Source organism: Salvia splendens, chromosome 12, assembly GCF_004379255.2.
Source record: "Salvia splendens isolate huo1 chromosome 12, SspV2, whole genome shotgun sequence".
Classification (NCBI taxonomy): Eukaryota; Viridiplantae; Streptophyta; class Magnoliopsida; order Lamiales; family Lamiaceae; genus Salvia; species Salvia splendens.
Window position 1 is genome coordinate 14,395,762 of NC_056043.1, and position 21,758 is coordinate 14,417,519.

At 39.3% G+C, this 21,758-nt stretch overlaps 1 protein-coding gene across 7 annotated transcripts; it reads left to right on the forward strand.

Annotated features, from left to right (window-relative positions):
- Positions 1-7,939: 7,939 nt before the first annotated feature.
- LOC121759247 (xanthoxin dehydrogenase-like) lies at positions 7,940-15,019 on the forward strand. Of its 7 annotated transcripts, none has more exons than XM_042154771.1 (4): positions 7,944-8,093; positions 12,082-12,157; positions 13,375-13,434; positions 13,991-15,019. In XM_042154771.1, the coding sequence occupies exons 3-4, from the start codon at positions 13,385-13,387 to the stop codon at positions 14,787-14,789; spliced, it is 849 nt and encodes a 282-aa protein (XP_042010705.1). In that variant the 5' UTR covers positions 7,944-8,093; positions 12,082-12,157; positions 13,375-13,384; the 3' UTR covers positions 14,790-15,019. The 7 variants fall into 7 exon arrangements, with proteins under 7 accessions (XP_042010707.1, XP_042010705.1, XP_042010701.1 ...); XM_042154767.1 differs by lacking the exon at positions 7,944-8,093 and adding an exon at positions 10,838-11,244 and having other exon boundaries at positions 11,337-12,157; XM_042154770.1 differs by lacking the exon at positions 7,944-8,093 and adding an exon at positions 10,838-11,244 and having other exon boundaries at positions 12,076-12,157.
- Positions 15,020-21,758: the final 6,739 nt, after the last annotated feature.

Genomic DNA, 21,758 nt, shown 5'->3' on the forward strand with positions numbered 1-21,758 from the left:
TATTTTCATTTTCATCCGTCCCTAAAAATTTATCACCCTTCACTTGGTAAATCCAGTTTCCAGCCTCTCACGCCATGCACTCGCATGTCTTCTATTTCAGTTTCTCAATTTTCTTCCTTTTCTTCGGACCAAAACAATCTTCATCTTCTATCCTTGCACCAAACTTCCTTCTAATTGTGAATCTATCCATCATGTACATCCTGATAAACTTCAGCATCCCAAGCAATGGTTTCTCACGAGCAAATAACAATACTATATTTAAGCATTCTGAAATGTTGTTCACTAGGATATCACATTTTCCGTGAAATCTAAAGAAAGCATGACTCTTGTTCTTCTTGTTGGTGTGTTCAATCAACCACTTATATGCTCCCTCATTTGTGTCCTTTAATTTCTTCCATTGCTTTCTCAAAGCTATGAATATTACTCAGATCTTGCTGCCTCCCAAATCATATCTTTTAATGTACTGTAAGGGAACTGCTTTTTAAAGTTGTTGATCATATGCCATACACACATTCGGTGTCCCCATCCACACAACAGTTCTTAATTGCATTGATAATTCCCTACGAAAGAAAAATTAGAATATTTGTCAATATATTCCTAATATAAAATGAACTATAAATAATACTAGTATCTTTTGCTTATCTGAGATAAAGGTCCACTTGCTGGAATCAGTAATCTCTAAATCTTTTATCAAAAGTTTCATAAACAAACTCCATGTATCTGTATTCTCAATTTGCACGACAGCAAATGCAATGGGAAATATTTGGTCATTTGGATCTAAACCAATGGCGATCAAAAGAATACCCCTTGCTTGTCGCTTGAGATGACACCCATCAAGGCCGATAATGCGTCTTCTTACAAGCTTCATATGCTATATGAATAGCCTTAAATTTCTGATTTCCGTCATCTAGTGGTCGGGTAGCCAACACTACAGTACTACCTGGGCTTGCCCTTAACAATTCTGCCTTGTAGTCATGCAATCTTTTGTATTGTTGTATCAAATCAGCCTTCAATGAAAGAATATGCTTGTCTGATAGCACGTTCCGCTTTTCCCGAACCGATTGTGATTTTCATGTCTTGATGCACCTTTTCAATGAATTGACCAATGCTCATCAATGCGAATGTCTTCCTTATATTTCCTACTAAGATATTTGGCATTAGCACATCTATGGTTCGAAGAAGAGCCACCACAAATGTGTTTGTTCTGGAGACGTGAGACCTGCCAGTAACCATATGCAATCCTATATCTTATTGATACATACAATGGACATGCAACTTTGTTCTTATGTTGAAGCACATATTTGCAAATGGCGATGCAATGAGCATTATCGTTTTTCTTAAAACGTAAATTTTTACCCATCTTCATACCTTGATGTCGGATCAGCTCAATGAAATCTTGCTTTGAAGTAAATCGCAAACCAATTTCCCACTTTAAATCATTGAGATCAGTCCTCGGCTTGTATGTTTGAGTTTTAACTCTTTCTTCACCTTCTAAATCTTCATCAGAACTCGGTGAATTACTAGGAATGTACTCACTTGAACTTGAATCGCCTACAAGTTCATCATCTTTCCTTGTTTCCATTTCACTTACAATCTTTTTCCAAGATTCTACCTGACCATTCATTACTTCATCTTCGTCATCATCAGTCAGATCATAATCACTATCCACAAATGAAGGTTTTCCACTAGTATCCTTCATCGTACTCGTAGATGGCATCTTCCCCTTCACTTGTTTTTCATACTCCTCTTCACCACTAGTCATACCCTCCTGATCATGATCCACTATTAGATCAATTTCCTCTTCAATATCAGGCACTTCGACTTCAGTTTCCTTATTAACATCAGCAACTTCCTCTTAGGTTACTTGGCTAACTAGCATGTTGCCTTCCACAACTTCTTCACTAGCATGGACTTGGTATTCAACATCAATGGCCGGTTCAAGTTCATTCACAGCTTATAAATCAATCACTCCTGTTTGTAGTCCTATTTCTGCCATCTCCATGGAAGATTGGTTGTTGAATAAGCGCGTCAACCCTTCAACCATATTCATTCCTGATTTTACAAAGTAATACTCCAACCAAGTAACATCAAGTCCTTCTTTTTAAAACATGACATCAACTTCCAACTTGGACCATTTATTTGGATCACAATTGCTCATATATTCAACTAAACCACCAATATACTTCTTCCTAGGTGATTTGCTTATCAAACCATCATAGTGTACTCTGATTGTGAATGTGCCATCTGCATAACACACTGAATCAGTCCCACACATTATTAAACATATTCAAATTAGTGCTAAGCATATAAGTGCAATGTTCAAATTAGTCCCTTTCAACCATTCACAAAAAAGGTCAGACCAACATATGTGGACCACACTCCTTTTTGACCCATCCCCCAAAATTCAACCATTATTCCACAAAAGAAAAATCAACTCTTGCTTCCCCAAAAATGCAATGACTTGTTTATAAGTTTCACTTTTACGATGGAAGAGAAACAAAAACTTATTAGACAGTAATATAAAAAGTCAATTTACAATACGAACAAAACCCTACTAAATTGAACCAACCTATGTTCAGCGGCTGTGGAGGATTTTCCGGTGGTGCAGGATTTAGTGGCAATGGCAGTGGCAGCGGAGGAGGCGGAGGTTTCAACGGTAGAGGAGGCGGAGGATTCAGCGATAGACGAGAAGGTTCGACACTGCCATCCTTCTTCTTTCGTCTATCATATCCTTTGATGTCTCGTTCACCGCCACTACCATGGTAGAAACAACTCTCCATAATCCTACTTCTCGCCGCTGCAGTAAGCGTAGGACCGCCACTGCTGCAATTTTTTTGGTGGAGAAGATTGTTAACTTGAATTACTTAGGGTAAAATTGGGGAAAATAGGATATTAGGTGAAGAAAGGATTCCCGTAAAACACATCTGTGAGCTGTCTTATATGCTTAGCACTAATTTGAATATGCTTAGCACTAATTTGAACATATTTAAATTAGAATAACAATTATTTATTTTAATTAAGTTAATAATTTAGGATTCCCGACATATCCAATTGTGGGATTTAATTTGTTTAACTAATAATTATATTTTTTTAAATTAGACAGCGTTGCGGGCTCCATCTCATCCCCAGCCCGTCCCCATCCCGTCCCGTAACTCGTCTCGGAGAGACACTCGGTGAGTTGTCTCGCCACGCGCGTTGGCGATGTGGCGAGCTGTGGTTCGTCCGTGACGCCCACTCGCTGGCCCGCGAGTGGGCGTCGTTTATTTCTGTTAGAAATGCATTTTTTATTGTTTTTTTAAAAAATTCAGAAAAAAATCGAAAAATAAAAAAAATCCCAAAATTATACTAGCCGTTCATAGCCGTTTTTACAAATTTTTTTATTTTTTATTTTATTTTTTTAAGCCCCCAATCACTTCTATAAATATCAACTCATTCCCACAAATTAATCCACCAAAAAAAACTCTCTATTCTCAGTCAAACACTCTCAAACACTCTACATTCTTCATCTCAAAACATTATTCTTCTCCCAAATTTAATCCATTCATGGATCCATTTGAGCAAATGCGTCGAATAATGGAAGAATCGCTAGAATAAGATCGACGTAGGGAGGCAGAGGAAGCCGTGCCGCCCCAAAGGTGATCCCGGACTTACATCCATCGTAACCAGGAGGAAGTCGCCGCAAGGTTGGTACGCGACTACTTCTGTGAGAACCGGGTATGGGGAGAGACCTACTTCCGTCGCCGTTTCCGCATGCGGAAACGGCTATTTACCCACATCGCAAATACGTTGGCAGCTCGGTAAGAGTTCTTCCAAGAAGGGTTCGACGTCGTTGGCCATCCCAGTCACACGACGCTGCAGAAATGTACTGCAGCAATCCGTTAGCTTGCTACTGGACAAACGGTGGATGTGTTCGACGAATATCTGCACATTGGGGAAAGCACAGGGAGAATGTCTCTGATAAACTTCTGTAAAGGCATCCGGGCAGCCTTCACCGACGAATTTCTCCGGAGGCCAAGCACGGCAGATTGTCAGTTTTTGCTCCGACTTCACGAAGAAGTGCACGGATTCCTCGGGATGCTTGGCAGCGTCGATTGCATGCATTGGCAATGGAAGAATTGCCCTGTGGCATGGAGGGGTCATACACGAGCGGCTACAAAGGCACCCACCCCACCGTTATACTCGAGGTCATTGCCGACTACCGGCTATAGATTTGGTATGCGTATTTCGGGGTCCCCCGATCGAACAACGACGTCAACGTGCTCAACCAATCCGACCTCTTCACCAAAGTTTTGAATGGTAAAGCGCCGGCCATCAACTTCATCGCTAACAACCGGCAGTATAAAATGGGGTACTATCTTGCCGACGACATCTACCCGAAGTGGCCAACCTTCGTGAAGACGTTCAACAGGCCGGTGAACGAAAAACACGCTCTTTTTGCGCAGAAGCAAGAGGCTGCTCGCAAGGATGTGGAGAGAGCGTTAGGGGTTCTCCAAGCTCGATTCAACATTATCAAAGCCCCAGCTCGTACGTGGTTTATGGAGAATATGGTAGACATCATGTATACGTGCATAATCTTGCACAACATGATTGTCACCGAAGAAGGACCTGAGGCGGGAAATTGGTTCGACCCTGAAACCCCGGGAAGCTCTACCGCAAGTAGTCCGCCTCGCAGTGGAGTGCATCCGTCTGTGCAAGATCGGTTGTCTATTCGGGCAAGGACACGTGATTCTACCGCCCACGCCCAACTCCAAGATGATCTAATGGAGCACATTTGGGCAAACTTTGGCAACCAGTAGAGTGCGCGGAAGAAATTAAATTATGTATTTTTAATATTTTTTTATGATTTTAATTATGTGTTTTTTTTATTTTTTGAATTTTAAGTTGTAATTTTATTTTATTTAATGAAGTGTGTATTTATTAATTAAATTTGTTGGAAATAAAAATAAAAAATGAAATTGAATGAATAGTTAAGGGATGAGATGGTTAAGAGACGGTTAAGAGATGGAGGGTTGCAGGTGCTGTCTCTTAGTTAAAAGATGGAGTGAAATGTACAGTGTGGCCCATGAATAGTTAAGAGATGAGACGGTTAAGAGACGGATAAGAGACAGCGTTGCAGATGGCCTAACAGACTTAATGTAAGGGACCAAAAAGTTTAAAGGAAAAAAAATGTGTTCATACATTAGTTATGAATATTAAAACCTATTCCCTCCGTCCCACTCAAGATGACCACATTCTTGAGTGGCACGAGATTTTAGGAAGTATTTTTAGGTAGAATAAAGTAGAGAAGAAAAACGAAGTTGAATATTTTAATGAGGAAAGATGAGAGAGGATGTTATTTCCAAAATTGGAAAGTGACCATCTTAATTGGGACAAATAAAAAAGGAACGATGATCATCTTAAATGGGACGGAGGGATTACATGTTTATAAGCAAAAAAAACTACAAATAAAGACTATATAGCATGCGTTTATTGTGCGTGACTTGATTACACACTTTTCCATGTTACCAATGCATGCATTTATTGAGTTTCCTTTTTTTTATCGCTTTCTACGTGCATTTAATTCCTTTATACATGCACATTTATATAACTTTGTAAATATCCAATCAAATTACAAATTGTAGTGTGTTTACAAATTGTAGTGTGTGTTACTGTGTATATGCATGTATGATTATTTGGCACACTTTATATCCATAACTGAAGCTATTTCACATTATTCCCTAATCAATAGCGTTTCTATAGCTACTGATCAACAATCGAATCATTGGACTACTACATTTCACATAACATTTATTAAAAATAAATACATTTTTACACTCTACGGAGGGGACGGATATGCTATTTTAAGTTCAATTCAAGGAAAAGTTTAGGCTTTCTGAACGGCCAGAGGGGGCAACCCCCAATCCGCCATTGGGATGAGATGCACAAAACTTTCTGCAGTTAGATGCATATGTTACACATATAGAGGAGAAGACAGTTTACAGAGAGGGGAAATGATATGGAGGGAAAAAATAAATTTGATCACTTTTTGTTGCCTTTTTCATATTGAGAAATGCATTGAGAAGTGGAAAATGAAGAAAGAGAAGTAGAATCATTGACGGATGGAGATGGCACGACCTCGGTGGTGCCGCGGCTCCCTACTGCTGTGGACGAGGGCGGCCGGGGCGGTGGGAGTTGGACGTCCATGTGCCGCGTTCGCGGCGAGGCAACGGTGGTGGGACGGCGCCGCTGCGCTGACCACGACGTCCTATTGCATGCCGAAGAAAGCCGCGGCAGTGTTCGGCGCCGAAATCATTATTTTCATTACATTCCATTCTATTAATTTTTATCCAATTAATTTTGTTCCAATCCAATTAAAATATACCTGGGTTTAGGGTGGGGTGGACTATTGCTCGGACTATGCATAGTTCGGGCTATAGTTCGCCAAATCTTCGCTCCATACACTCACTCTATGTATAGTCTGGACTATAGTCTGCTATTGTGGGAACCTAGACTATAGACCGGACTATAGTTTTCCAATTTTTTATTCATTTTTTTTGTTTTTATTCCTTTTTTCTACTCTATAAATATATCATATTTTATCTTCATTTATCACGCCTTCCAATCTCTTTCTCTAACTCACTTCCCATTGAAAAAATTTGGTCATGTAACTGTTGAAATCCTATTTTTTAGCATTGGGCGTTGTACTTTTTCAACTTTCTAATAAAATGAATTTTTTCATATTGTGATTTTAAATTTATGTATATTGGAATTCTTTTTTTTTGGATTATAACTAGAGGATCATTCTTCTTTTTAATTATATACTATATATATAATGATTTTTTTAAGTATTTACAATTTATATTCATCAGGCGAAAATTCTTTGGCCCGTGAATAGCACGGGTGCTAACACTTGGTGAGTTAAAATTTTTATTTACGGAGATTAAGAAATTGTATTAAAAATAGGAGAGAGCAATAAAGTACTCCATCTATCCTACAATAGGAGTCACTGTTATTATGGGCACGAGTTTTAAGAAATGTAAAGAATTGTGGTTTGGAAAAGTTCGTGGATATGAGACCCACTTTTTTATTTTAGTTTTATAATAAAATATGAGTGAAATGTGAGACCTACTTACCATTATGGTAAAAATGAAGGGTGACTGTTACTGTAGAGCTGACCAAATGGCAAAGTGTGACTCTTACTGTGTGACAGATGGAGTATGAAAGATAAAGAGATGTAGAATAGGTGATGAAATAAAGTAATAGTGATTGGATGTTTAATTTTTTGTCAAAAAAAGGAAATGACTCAACTTAGTTGGGACATCCCAAAATGGAATACGACTCAACTTAGTTGGAACTGAGGAAGTAATATTTTGAAATTTTTAACACCGACTTATTTATAATTCTGGATCCGTCACTAATAGTGGCTATAAATTCTCTCACTCCCTAAGTTGGTTTCATATTCTGCAGTCGTTACAAATTACAATAGTTTTTTCCTTAAGTATATTTCTCGAATTATAGTGTATGGTTTTATTGTTATGTGTGCTTGCAATTTTTTTGAGAATATTCAAAAGATTTTAATCACGGGCTAATTTTAATAAATATATTTTTTATTTACTCTGCATCATGCATTATAATTTGAAATATTATATACTCCATATTAAAGAAAATACAATGGGTAGTGAATCCCACAGATGAAATACTAATAGTTAGTAAAATATAAGTCTATTTTTATACTCCATTATAATAGAATAAGTTAGTTTAATATATAACGTATTTATAACATTTATTTTAAAAAGTAAAGTAAAGTAAAAGTCTATAGACGAGGGGTAATTTAATTGCGATTCATGACTAATAAAATAGAAAAAACGTTTAAATAAAATTGGCCACAATTATTAAAAGCGAATATGTACTAACTACTCTATGAAAGTGAAATAGCGATGGAATCCTACTGGACAGGATTGAAAATGGAAGGAAAAAACAAAAATGGTACTAACATTCCACAACACAGCTCAAATCAACTCTGGTAGTCTTAAAGGCTCGAAAAAATCATGCGTATTTATACATAATCGAATCACCTTACTATAAGCAAAGCAACAATAGTCTCATCTCTTAAGGTATGTCTCTTCTCCTCTTTCCGTTCAATCTATAGCTTGATTTATATTTTGGCGAAATGTTTGGAATTTTTATTTTGGCGAAATGGTTGGAGTTTTACGATGAAAGTGTGTGCATTAGGTTTCTCTAATGGGTGGTTGTAGCGTTTTTTGTGGCAAGGGCTGAATAGTAGAAGAGCGGCGGGATTGGAGGTGGCTGGTGCCACGGTGGAGCTAGGATTTCGTTAGATCTAGATTTGAATTCCCAAGTCAAATCATCGCTGAGACGACTGAGGAATTTTGTCGATTGGAATGAGACTGAATTTGGTGTTTGGGGATTTGGGGGAAAACTGGCTAATCACGACTTTAGTTTTTTGTGCAATTTTATTTGACTGAATCACTAATTTTCCTTTTAGAATTTACTTGTGGTATTAGATCACTTACAATACTTTATCATTTATAGTATCAATATTACTATTTTTTTTGCTTTTGGTTTTACAAAACCCGTATCTTTTTTTTTAAAAAAGAAAGAGATTAAAAAAAATTATTATATTTTTAGAATTTTTAAAAGTATTTTGAATATTTTTTTTTCAATTGCCATTTGATTAATTGTTATTGTTTATGAACCGGTGAGTTTGATTGCCAAATGTTTTACAGGTTGTCCTACATAGACCGAGGATGCGCCCTAGCAAAATAAATAAGGTCTAAGGCCATCCACAACGCTGTTCCTATACCGTTCCTTAAACCACTATTTGAGGGCCCCACTGTACTTTTTTACTCCATTCCTTAACTAAGGAACGGAACCTGCAACCCTTCGTTCCTTAACCGTTCCTTAACCGTTTCTTAAATTACTATTCATTCAATTTCATTTTTTTTATTTCCAACCCAATTCAATTTAAATAAACACACTTTAATAAAAAACAAACACACTTTATTAAAAAACACACAACATTAAAAAAAATTAAACTTAAACTTAAAAAAAATAAAAAAAGCACACAATTAAAATCCTAAAAACATAAAAAACACAAAAATAAAAAACACACAATTAAACGTGGGAAAATAAAAAAACTACTCCGCCGGCGAATCATCCTCCGGAGGCGGTCGAGGTTGAGGGGGAGTCAGAAGGCCAAGTTGTGCTGCCATATACACAATTCCGTTCCACCAGGCCGTGAATTGGGCGTACGAGAAGCGGGAAGTGTCCGCCATTGTGGCGGTCATGTACGCCACCGTAAGTGTGTCCGAGCCTCCCCGCGAGCCCGATCCCGAGGCCGACTGGCTTGATTCGCCTCGGCCCTTCCTCGCTCTAGCCGTCTTCGCCGCCTTCGTCCCTTGCGGCCGACGGCGCCCACGGCTGGATCCCCCGTATTCGTCGGGCGTTGGATCCCCAGTACCCCCAAACACCTGCGGTGTACCCTCGCTGGCCTCACCGGTGTCACCAGACGAGTAGTGGCCGCTCGCAGTGTGCTTCGTGCGCTTTGAGGTTGAGCCCGAGCTCGAGCGGACACCGCCGGCCCACCTTTCCTCGTCCTTGACGAGCTGCCAAATATCAACATATTTGAACTGTAGACCGGTGTCCTGGTAGAAGACGCGCAAAGCCGCCCTCAGAATGTCGGCGCCCGCAGCTCCGCTTTGGTAGTTCGCCGCTTCGGCCGAGTAGATGCCGCAAAATTTTTTGACCTGTGCGTCGACTCGGCCAAAGTGAGCACGGAGCATTGTATATTTGCGCTTCCGGGCCCCTTTCGGCTTAGTCTGGTGGTAGACATCACTGACCTTTTCCCAGAAGCACTTGGCGGCTTGTTGGTTCCCGACGATGGGATCGTACGAGACGGTGAGCCAGGCGGTGTACACCGCCTTAGTTTCTTCGTTGTTGTACGGATGCCGGTCCAGATCCTCCTCCTCCTCCTCCTCCTCGGGTGCCTCAGACGCAGCCCTAGAGCTTCCACCGCCTCGGCTTCCTCCCTGGGTGGGTTCTACGGGGATATCCTCCCGAATCTGGGACAAACCCTGAGAAAGCCGCGAGCCGGGTGGTCGAGCGTAGGCATCCACATCGAAAGTGGGTGGTTGGTACCCACCCGGCGTCGCCGACCCCTGGGTGCCCGGCGTCGACGACCCGGAACCACCTAGTGTGTTGTACATGGTCTCCCAATCGCCGAACGCGTTGAGATCCCACCCACCGGAGCCACCACCGCCGTAATTCCCGTCGCCGGACATTTTGTGAAGGAGATTGAAATAGAAAATTGGAGAGGAATTGATGTTGGTTTAGGAAGAGTAGATGTGTAGTTGTGTGTGAAATGTAATAAATTAGGTGTATTTATAGAATAAGAAAATAAAAATAAAAAAATTAAAAAAAGTTAAAAAAACGGTAATATGACCGTTTAAAAAAAAAAAATTTTATAAAAATATATTTAAAAAAAAAAATTAATTATTGCGTCATCGCTGACGTGTCCCACTCGCGGGCCGGCGAGTGGGAAGCACGCACGAAGCGGGGAGCGCCACGTCGCCCGAGCGCGTGGCGGCACAAGCCGTGCCGCGTTCCGTGCCGTCGGCACGCGGAACGGAATGGGAACGGAATGGGAGCGGAACGGTGCGCCGCAACGCGTTCCGCGGCGAAACCGTTCCGGCGGAACGGCACGCGGAACGCCGGCGGCACGCGTTGCGGGTGCCCTAAGTGCTCGTTTTTTATTTATCGGTGAAATTAGTAGTTTTAGAAACTTGAAGTGAAATTAGAAAATCTTAGGGCAATTGTTTAATGCTTTTTTTGTGTTGTTTTATGTGTGCTAATGTTAAAGTTAATTGATTAACTAGGATTAGAAAATAGATTTACATGTTAATGTGGTAAATTTATTTTTGTTGAATTATGTGCAGTTATAGGAAAAGAAAATATCTAGTTTACCTTTTCCTAGAACCCACCACACACACACACACACACACACACTTATGCTATACACTCTCTTAACACACTTTACACCTACTAAACACACACACATTCAAATTCCAAAACCTTCATGCGAACCCAACAACTGTCAGACCGCCGTCGACTACTCCTTCGGCAGCACCGTGGTCGCCGGTCGCGGCCCTCCCCTCCCTCTTCGTGACTTTCTCCTCTAGCCTCCATTAAAGTAGAAATTGAGCTTGAAGCTTTGTCCCCCCAAACCCAAATTACTTGGGATTTAAGGTAGTATAAACGAAATTTTCTCTTTAATAATTTAAACGAAATTTTCTCTTTAATAATTTGATATCCTAATTTAGCATTTATGGGTTTGGCAGGAAGAAAATTGTTACTGGTTGGAGATGTGATTTTCTTGCTATTTTGGTCATTTTTTATATCTAGATTTGGGAATTTATATTATTTCATTTGTTTCACCTATTAAATTGCTTGCTTTGAAGTTGAATTATATGAATTTTGTGCTTGATTTGGAACTTTCATTTACTTTAGTGTATGATTGAATCCCTAGAAATAAGTGGGTGCTTAAGTTTGAATTTAGTTGATGCAATTGACTTTATATTTTGGAGATTTGTATGTGTTGGATTTTTATTGGATGATTGATTACATGACTATGTTTAGAGATGTTTAATTAGCTAAATATATGAATTGATGTGTTTTTTTTCCAAGCATGTCTAGCATATTTTGTGAATTTATTAGATTTAAAATAGGCATACTGTGAATAGTTGCCGAGAATAGTGAAGGTGATTTTGTTATTTTCATTTGAGTAGTCTACTTTTGTAAGATGATTATGAACTTGAGATATGCTATAAAGAATGATGTAGGGAAGATGTACTAGTTTTCTTGGAATTGTTTAAAACCGTTTCGTATCGTTTTTCTGATTTATTTCAGTATATTGTATGAGTAGTAAGTGTGGTGGCTGTTGTACTTGATGATTTGAGTAGTTTGTTATGCTTTAACTGGTTTTATGATTAAGAATAGAAGCTTTAGATGTTCTAAAGTTAGAATGACAAGATTAAAGTTTAAGTTCGAAAGTTTATAAACTAAGTTAAAGTGCTTAAGTGCTAGGAGTGGCGCATCCAAGGCACAAGGATGGACAACCAAACCAAGTTTAAGGAGTTTATTTGGAATTGCGTCTTGCCAGGTGGGGTTTACTTTATCTGTAAGCGTAGTGGTTACATGGTTATAATCATTGTTGTGTCGTGCGTCATTCATATGAGTCATTCATATGAGCTTATGTGCCCACGAGGGGTCAGATCCACGAGGGATCATATGGGTCGCTGACTGCCCACCAATAGCCCACGAGGGGTCAGGTCCACGAGGGACCGAGACTAGTCTCATATAGATGTCAGCAAAGTTGAGATGGTTCATTATGTTATGATTCATTACACAATTGGTTATAACTGCTTGCACCGTATTCCCCACTGAGTGTGCTTGCATACTCACACCCCATTATTTAATGTTATTCAGGTTAAGTAGTCAGTGACGAGGCAGCGGTCAATGTGGTCCAGGGTCTCTTAACCCAATATTTGACTATTATCCATTTTGGGATTATTGGGTACATACGAACAGTTTTCGAAACTTGAACAACTCGAATAGTTTGACGTTATTATATTTTGAAAACGTGCGTCTGATGATGGTGATTTTGTATTGGTTGTGACCCAAAGATATGACTTTTGATTACATAAGCTGTATTTAGGGGATGTGACATGAATAGGAAGAATACTTTGATTTTAGTTGACTTATTCGTTGAAGAATATACTAATATGATGACATGGCCTTGTTGTAGAGTCAATGTTTTATTTTTTTAAAAAAATTGTCATTGATATTTTCTCCTTCCAAATTATTAAACTGCTTTTGCTTCCACTTGATTCTCATTAAATTTTTTTTATATATACTTTAAAGTAAAAGAAATTAGTATATTATTAGAATTTTAGAATTTTGGTAGCGTCCCCCGTTTTAAAGAGTTCGGGGCATTACAGGTTTGGTCCAAATAAAGTAATTTGGTTGATTTGGTAAAAAAGGTTCCAAGTGAACACTCAAGTTTTCAACCTACCAGTTATTTCATTCAACATTCAACTTACTAGGTGGATTTGCTTATGAGCATGGATATAGTCATTTTTGTTTGTGTTATTTGGATGAGCAAACCTATAGATGCTAGATCTATAGGGATTACTTCCCACAAGGGCTAAGAGTGGAGATTTAGACTAGTCTTGAATAAACATGCTGTGAGAGTGTGAGTTGTTGGTCTTGAAATTGAATGCGTTTATCTTGAATTATGCATTGATACTTTGGTTTATACTTGCATATAATGTTTTCCCGCCTGCTATGTTTTATATGTATACTCATTATTGTTTTCAGATTGGGGAGCATGGCTACAGGCACTGCAAATGTCGATTCACTGCAGTCTCTCCCTTCAAGGTTGGTGATAACATGTTTGTATCATATATTACTTATAACCACATTTTAAGTGATTCATTGCAAATTCCATTTCTTCTTTTTTCTGATAATGTCATGACAAATAAGTTATTATATACTGATGCCAAAGTGTTATGTATACTTGTTATTATTAGTTGTCATCGTATTATCTTATTTTAATAAAAGTAGTACTATGTTTTTTGTTACACTCCTAATATTTGGAGATATGACATTTAGATTGCTTACTGGTCTCTAGTGTAATTTAACTGATTTTTTAGAAGGATTCAATTGTATATTATTTGCCTTCTCAATTACTGCCTTTGCTTCTACTCCGTGAACACTTTTCTGATGCTATTTTCCAGAAATAGGAAGAAGAAAATTGGGAAAATGTTTAACATGAAATTTAAGGTCAATCTCTTTTTTGCCTATATGTTGTTCTTCTTCATTGTTTAATTCATTCAAGACAGTGTGCTAGAGTAATTATTATTATAGCAAGCCTAATATGTTTACTGATTTTGTAATCTTTGGAATTTGACAGTAAGTATACATATGATTTCAGATTACTAGGACGAGTTGCTCTTGTTACCGGAGGTTCTGCAGGAATCGGGGAGAGCATTGTGCTGCTGTTTCATAAACATGGTGCAAAAGTTTGTATAGCCGATCTTCAAGACGACCAAGGCCAGCGTCTCATTGAAACCCTAGGTGGCAGCTCAGATGTCGTCTTTATCCACTGTGATGTGACAAATGAAGATGATGTCAGGCGTGCTGTGGACTTCACTGTTGACAAGTTCGGTACCCTTGACATAATGGTGAACAATGCCGGGGTGTCAGGCGCGCCATGCCCAGATATCCGCGACTTTGAGCTCTCTGATTTTGACAAGGTGTTCGATGTGAATGTGAGAGGTGCTTTCATTGGAATGAAGCATGCAGCTCGCATAATGATTCCAGCGAAGAAAGGGTCAATAATATCGGTTGCCAGTGTGTCGAGCGCCTTGGGTGGCATCGGGCCCCACGCATACACAGGGTCCAAGCATGCTGTTTTGGGGCTCACCAAGAATGTGGCGGCGGAGCTGGGAAAACATGGCATACGCATAAACTGTGTGTCGCCATATGCTGTTGCGACGGGGTTGGCACTAGCTCACTTGCCTGAGGAGCTGAGGACTGAGGACACATTGGCTAATTTTCGTAGCTTTGTGGCGAGCAACGCAAACTTGCAAGGTTTGGAATTGACTGCGGAGGATGTGGCTAATGCTGTGGTTTTCTTGGCTAGTGATGAGGCAAGGTATGTGAGCGGCATCAATCTCATGGTCGATGGCGGCTTCACATCTACTAACCATGCCCTTCAAGTATTCCGCTGAATCTCATTTATACTCCCTCCGTCCAGCAATAGCAGTCCCATTTCTAATGAGCACGGATTTTAAGAAGGGTTGGAGTGTGTAATAAATGATGTATGATAGTGGAATTTGGGACCCACCTCAATTGTGTTGAATTTTTTCCTTCATCTTAAGTGTAAAACAACAAGCTGCCAACCTTTTTTTTTATGTTGCTCAAACGTTATTTATGTCATTAATTACAATGACATTTTTAATGTTCCTATTTTTAAAATGTTCAATCACATAAATAAAAACGGAAAAGAAAAAGATTGCTCAAAATGTAAAAAATGCCTTCCAAAACTAATTCAATAAGATTAGTTCAAAATATATGGAGGGATATGAATATTTCAACTCTCCATCTACAAATTTTTTGAGGGGAATTTGAACTTAAAAATGAGAGTTCCAAAATGCTATAAATACATCAACTTCCGGCATTTAAGAGTCCTTCTAGTACCAACCCCAAAACTCAAAATCTCCAAAATAAAAATCCAAAACAGCAGTAGTTACAAATCCCTCAGAAAAATTTCATCATAGGGATGGAAAATGGGCAGAGAACAACTCTATACTTGAGCAGCAACATTAAGAACAATGTGGTGCAGTTCTTACTCAAGCACAGCCATGATGGAGTGCTTGCATAGGGCTGACAAATCGTGCGGATTGGGTCGTTATCGGGTCAACCTGATAATGACCCAACCCAATAAGGCCTAACCTGAACCCGACCTGCTAAGGAAACTGTAAATCCGAACACGAACCCGACCTGCTACTTTCAAATCCGAACACGACCTGCACCCGACACGAACCCGTTATCGACACGATATAATATGGGTTGACACGACACGATAACAACCCGAACCTGATATTACACGATTAAAACCTAATATTACACGATTAAACCTTAATTTCTAACCTAATTTACATAATTAAAATTCGTTTTATACTATTTAAACCTAATTTATAAGAAATTAAAAAATTAAAGTAATATATATTTTTTTAAATAATAATAAAAATAATAATATTATTTCTTAATGGGTTACCCGTATCCGACCCGCATCCGACCCGAACCCAACCCGAAATTATCGGGTTCTTAATGGGTCAACCCGATAAGGACACGAATCCAATAAGACTTGACCCCAACCCAATAATTTCGTGCGGATTCGTGTCAGATTATCGTGTCGTGTCGAAAATTGCCAGCCCTATGCTTGCATAAGAGGCTGTAATGGAGGCAACAAATACATTTAGCATCAGTAGGGCAGAGCCACAAGCCTTCAAACCTGAAAAGGGGTGGCTAATACACATATGATACGCACCACAAACAATTTCCAACACCACATCAAACAACCAACACATCACCATGAAGGCCCTCAGAAAACTTTCATCATAGGATAGCAACACAAGCCTCCAAACCTGCATAGGGGTGGCTAATACACATAGGACATGCACCACAGACAATTTCCAACACCACATCAGCCAGCCAACAACACCAACAAGCAAAGATTGAACATTAGCCAACCAACAACACAAATCAACATCAATATCAACAATACAACATCTTGAAGGCCATCAGATAATAATATTAGCATAAGAAAGGACAAATTCTAGCAAGAAATTTCATTTAATCAGACAAAGAGCAAAAATTTCATCATAGGGCAGCAACACAAGCCTCCAAACCTGAATAGGGGTGGCTAATAAACATAGGACAAACATCAAAGACAATTTCCAACACCATATCAACCAACCAACAACACAAACCAGCATCAATATCAACAATGCAACATCAGAGTAGCTCTCAGATAATAATATCAGCATATGGCAGGACAAATTCAGCAAGAAATTCCATTTAATCGGACAAAGAACAAAAAATTCATCATAGGACAGTACATTAAGCCTCCTAACCCAAATTGGGGGTGGCTAAATCACAACACAAGCACCACAAACATTAGCAGGTGAAAATAAGCCAACCAGCAAAAAATGCCACAAATAAAATCGGCCAAAGAACACCAATTTCATCATAGGGCAGTAGAACACCAACCCTTAAACCTCCTAACCCAAATTGGGGGTGGCTAAATCACATAACATTTCAAACCCTCGAAAACCCCTAAATACCCAAAAACTAAGAACCTCCAAACCCTAAATAGAGGGTGGTTCTCAGAAAACTAAGTTCCTCCAAAGTGTCGAAGGTCCATTCCGGCATCGGATTAGAACGGGAAAGAGGGGGCGGCCGATTGGAGTTTCGGATTGCATCTCGACAAGAGATGGGGGTTAGGGTTTCTGAGTTGAAGATAACGTGAGGAGGAGGGGGGATGAGGTGGTTGGGACGCCTTTGGCCGGATGTGGCGGCGGATGAGAAATGGTAGGGTTCTCGAGAGGTAGAGAGAAAGTGAGAATGGAGAGAACGAGATTAATCGTCAAATGGTGTGAGAGGGAGGTGGGTGGGGTGATTTTTTTGATGGCAGACATGTAAATAAGTGAGAAAGGGGAGGGTAATTAAATTGTCCAAATATAGTAAGTAGAACCGGGACTCCTATTCCCGGACGGACAAAAACGGAAAAACGGGACTCCTATTGCTGGACGGAGGGAGTATCTACCTTTTCTTCACATCTACAAACATTTGATACATGATACTTCTTCCAATATTTTGATGTCATGATGCTTAGCATTTGAATTTTGGCACTTCAAATCAAATAAGTGTGTTTTCATTTTATATCTATTGATATTGATTGTTATACTTTTAAATTCTTTTTTTTTTAGAAGATTGCTATGCTTATTTTCCTAAATACCAATGCTAAAAATTGCGGAGATTATAGGGACTAAGAGAGAGAGGGAGATGGGGAGTGATCTATTTCGAATTTCAATTATCTATTTATGACATAAAATTCAAATTGTAGAATGGGAAGGAATTGAAATTGGAATTCATTTATAAATCCAAATATCATTTAATTTTAAATTGAAGGCTCCAATTCTAATTCTTGTTAGCTAATTTAATGATGTCGAATGAAGCCAAATTAAGGTGGACGGGAGGAGTAAATTGAAAAGGAAGAAAGAGGGGTTAATTCTTTGTTGTTCTAGACTACAATTAACATTTCATAAGTGTATTGGATTTTTTTTATTCCTGCTTTGCGGGAGACGCACGAGGAAATGAAACGCATCACGGAGATGCGTCTTACACAAAGAAGCAAGAGAGACATGCGTCGTTTGTTTTTTTTTTATTTTTTTTAAAGACGCATAAGCGTCATGCGTCATAGGGAGAGACACATCTCCATCATGCGTCGCCTTTTTTTAAAATTTTATTAGACGACGCATGACCGTCATGCGTCTTAGGGAGAGACACATGAAGCTCATGCGTCTCTAATTTGCATAAATCAGACCCGAGGGAGGCAGAAAGGGCAGGCGCGATGCGAGAAAGATAGCAGACGCGAAAGAGAAAGATACCAGACCTGATTTCGGCGATTTCTTGGCGATTTCCCATCATATTCCTGTAAGTTTCCTTCAATCTTTCAACATTCCTCCCTTATTTGTAGTTTATTTGCATATTTTGTGTAGGTTTCTCTCAATTTTGTAAATTAGGGGTTTATAACAAATTGTTCAAATTTGACCGATGTTTTGTTGTTTTGTTAGTTGTAATGGATTTTATTGGTGAAATTCATTCAATTGTATAGTTTTTTATATGTTTGAGATGTTTCGTGTTGCGATTTTGGTTGTTTTTGGAAAAGAGAGTAGGGGTTGAAATGTATCTTGTAATTTAACCTTCTAATTTAGTAGTTATATGTAAATTAGGCCTTATAAAGCATGAATTGTGATGAATTGGAGTTTCTAATATATAGTAGAACATGGATTAAGAGTGAATCATTTGGTTTATAATGTTTTGTTGTTTTGATGATAAATTTGAATGTATATGTTATTTGTATTTTAAATGTGAGTTTGTAATTGTTGTTTTGTGAATATGTTATTAGATTAGATGGAAACTTCAAGTTCAAGCGGACAATTATTATATGGACCTGAAAATCCGTCAGTGCTATATCTTCAGAAAAAACACCTTTCAAATAAACTACTGAAAGATGGCACAACACAAGTTTTCAAAGTCCGACGGACGGAAAGTAAGACATGGGACGTGGACATTCATGAGAATGTGAGGTATTGGCTTGACGCCTTTGGTTTCAAAGGCGTGATGGATTGTGGGAAGTCAATGAAGGTCGACAATGAGCAGATCACGACTTTGATTTAGCGTTGGAGGCCGGAGACGCACACTTTCCATCTACCGATTGGAGAGGCGACGGTGACATTGGAAGATATGCAAGCCATTTGGGGCTTGGGAGCGGACGGTCATGTTTTCACAGGCCGTGACCATCATGTCGGATATCCTGATTGGCCTAGCAAGTGCTGAGATTTGTTGGGATGGATACCGGATACAAACATAGAGACAAATCAAGGCGGTTTGCTGATGACCGCTCTGATCAACCAGACGAGGATACCTTTGGGTGATGACCTACCTACATATGTACACATCCAAAGGGCACGTATCCATACCCTAATTTTGTTAGAAGGTCTCATTCTACCAGACACCACGGGGTGTAAGGTTCCTTTTATGTGGTTGAATACATTTGAGGACCCGGACGAGGTGTAGAATATTAGTTGGGGAAGTGCGGCTTTGTCTTACCTGTATCATTACATGTGCGAGGCTTCCATGGATAAGAGGAAAGAGTTGGGCGGGCCTATGATGCTTCTGCAGCTATGGGCGTGGGAAAGAATACCCACATTGAGGCCGTCGTTCATAGGAGCACTCGTGCACGAGCCATATACGCCATGTGGCGCCAGGTATATATTTAAATATTTATTTGTTTAGGCATCTTGGGTTATTTTTTTACATCAATTTTATTTATAGGTGGAAAGGAACTACACAAATAGGAAATGCTCCTAGATATTCGGTTGAGCATTACCGTGATCAAATATCTCTGATTAGACATGACTAGGAGAATATTATTTTAATGTTGACTTAATTTATGAATTTATTATGAAGCTAATTTGGCGTTTGCATTGCTGGTTTGTAGTTTCTGTGGACGCCATATGCACGTTGCGTACTGCCTGACTACTGCAGTGATGTGAATGGATGCTCCTTGTGCGGCACTTACTTGGTGTGTTGGTCCTATGTCGAAGCACATGAGGCTGGACGAGTGCACCGACAGTTTAATCGGTACCAGGATATTCCTCAATATGTAGATAGGATGCTAAAAAATGCCGATCATTTGGACAAAAATGATCATCGTGGTAAGAAGGGTAACAATCGGGAAAAACACGTATCAGATCTACATTGGGGAGTGGGACATGAGGTACGAAAGGTTCCAGGCAACCGAAGACGCCGCAACGATGTCCATGAACATTCCTATAAGTCCGGGGTATATGGCGTGGTATAACAAGATTACAGTGACATACCTGACTCAACCTGGGGTACGGTCAACTGCTGGGATGAACGAGTCGACTTCTTCGATGAGATTGCTTGTAAGTTTGTTATATTAAACTATATGCTTTAATGTGTTATAGATTGTTTCGTATTGATATTTGTATGATTTTTTTATCTAGGTTGAGGGTTTTCAGCAAGTTTGGCATTTAACTACTGAAGAAGAAATGGACCCAAGAATGCGACAGATTCGTGAAATTGCTATGCATGCCCTTCAGTCTACGAACCACGCTGATGTCATGGAGTACCCGGCTTCCCAACACCAAGATGTGGTCATGCCTTATCAACCACAAGTAATTCCACCACGTCGTGGAGTGACTGGTGTTCGGACTGGTGGACACGGTTTCACAAAACAGTTCAGGATGTCGCAGCCGCATCCCGATTATGTAGTACTAGAGCCGATGAATCCAGAGCATGACCCACCTCAGTGGTCTTTATACCCGACGCATGAGTCTCAATCACAGTGGGACCGTCCCCTGTATTCTCCAAGCCAGCCTGAGCCTGATTGGAATCGTCGCCCCTATTCACAAAGTCAAGATGTGCCGCAATGGAGTGGAGCCCGAGCATCAGTCGATACATTCTTCCAAAATTATCAGTTTGTGCCTCCTGTACAAGTTGAAGAAGAAGATGATGATGAAGGAGAAGAAGAAAATGATGAAAGAGAAGAGGAAAATGAGGAAGAAGAGGTTGTTCAGAACATCCATGTCCAACCTCGACCAGTTGCGGAGGGTTCATCACGCGGCGGGGTTGAGAAGATCATGAGCAAAGTGTACAAGAGGTTGTCAACCATGAAGAATAAGGGGATTGAACCGTCGAAATACACTCCATCGTCGTATAAGTAGCACATATTTCAGGGTTTAGTGATGTTTTGATACTTGATTGACAGGTTTATGGTGACTTATTTTAAGATGAATTCATGCAAAATAATTTCTTGGGAAGATAGTAAAGTATTAATTGAGTTAACTAGATAGATTAAAGTGTGTACTATTCTATAAGACATTATAAGTTTTATGTATAATCAATATTAATTGATGCTATAAACTATCTACACATCTAGAAAAATAGTTTAATTTAAAGAATAAGTTGAGCAACTCCAATTGGCAATATGGGAAAGTCTGTAAAAACTTGCAAACTTTGAGAATATGACATCCGATTTCAACAAAAAACAAAATAATGACATCTAGCTGTGAGCCGAGCTTCTCCAGAGCAACCTTCTTAGCATCAACATCAACATCAACCTTCTCCAAGTCTCTTCATACAACATCAACATCAATATGCTCTTGCGCATTCACTTGATTATTCATTCCAACATCAGCAGCATCTGCAATATCTACTTGCTCATTCATACCACAATCAAAGCTCATATGTTCAGCCCTCGCAGATGATCAACACCATAATCAACAACTGGTGGGATTTCTAAATTTTCAACAGACGAATACTCAACAAATAATTCAATATGACGAGTAGAATTTAGAGTCTCATTGAACATAAACATCACACTT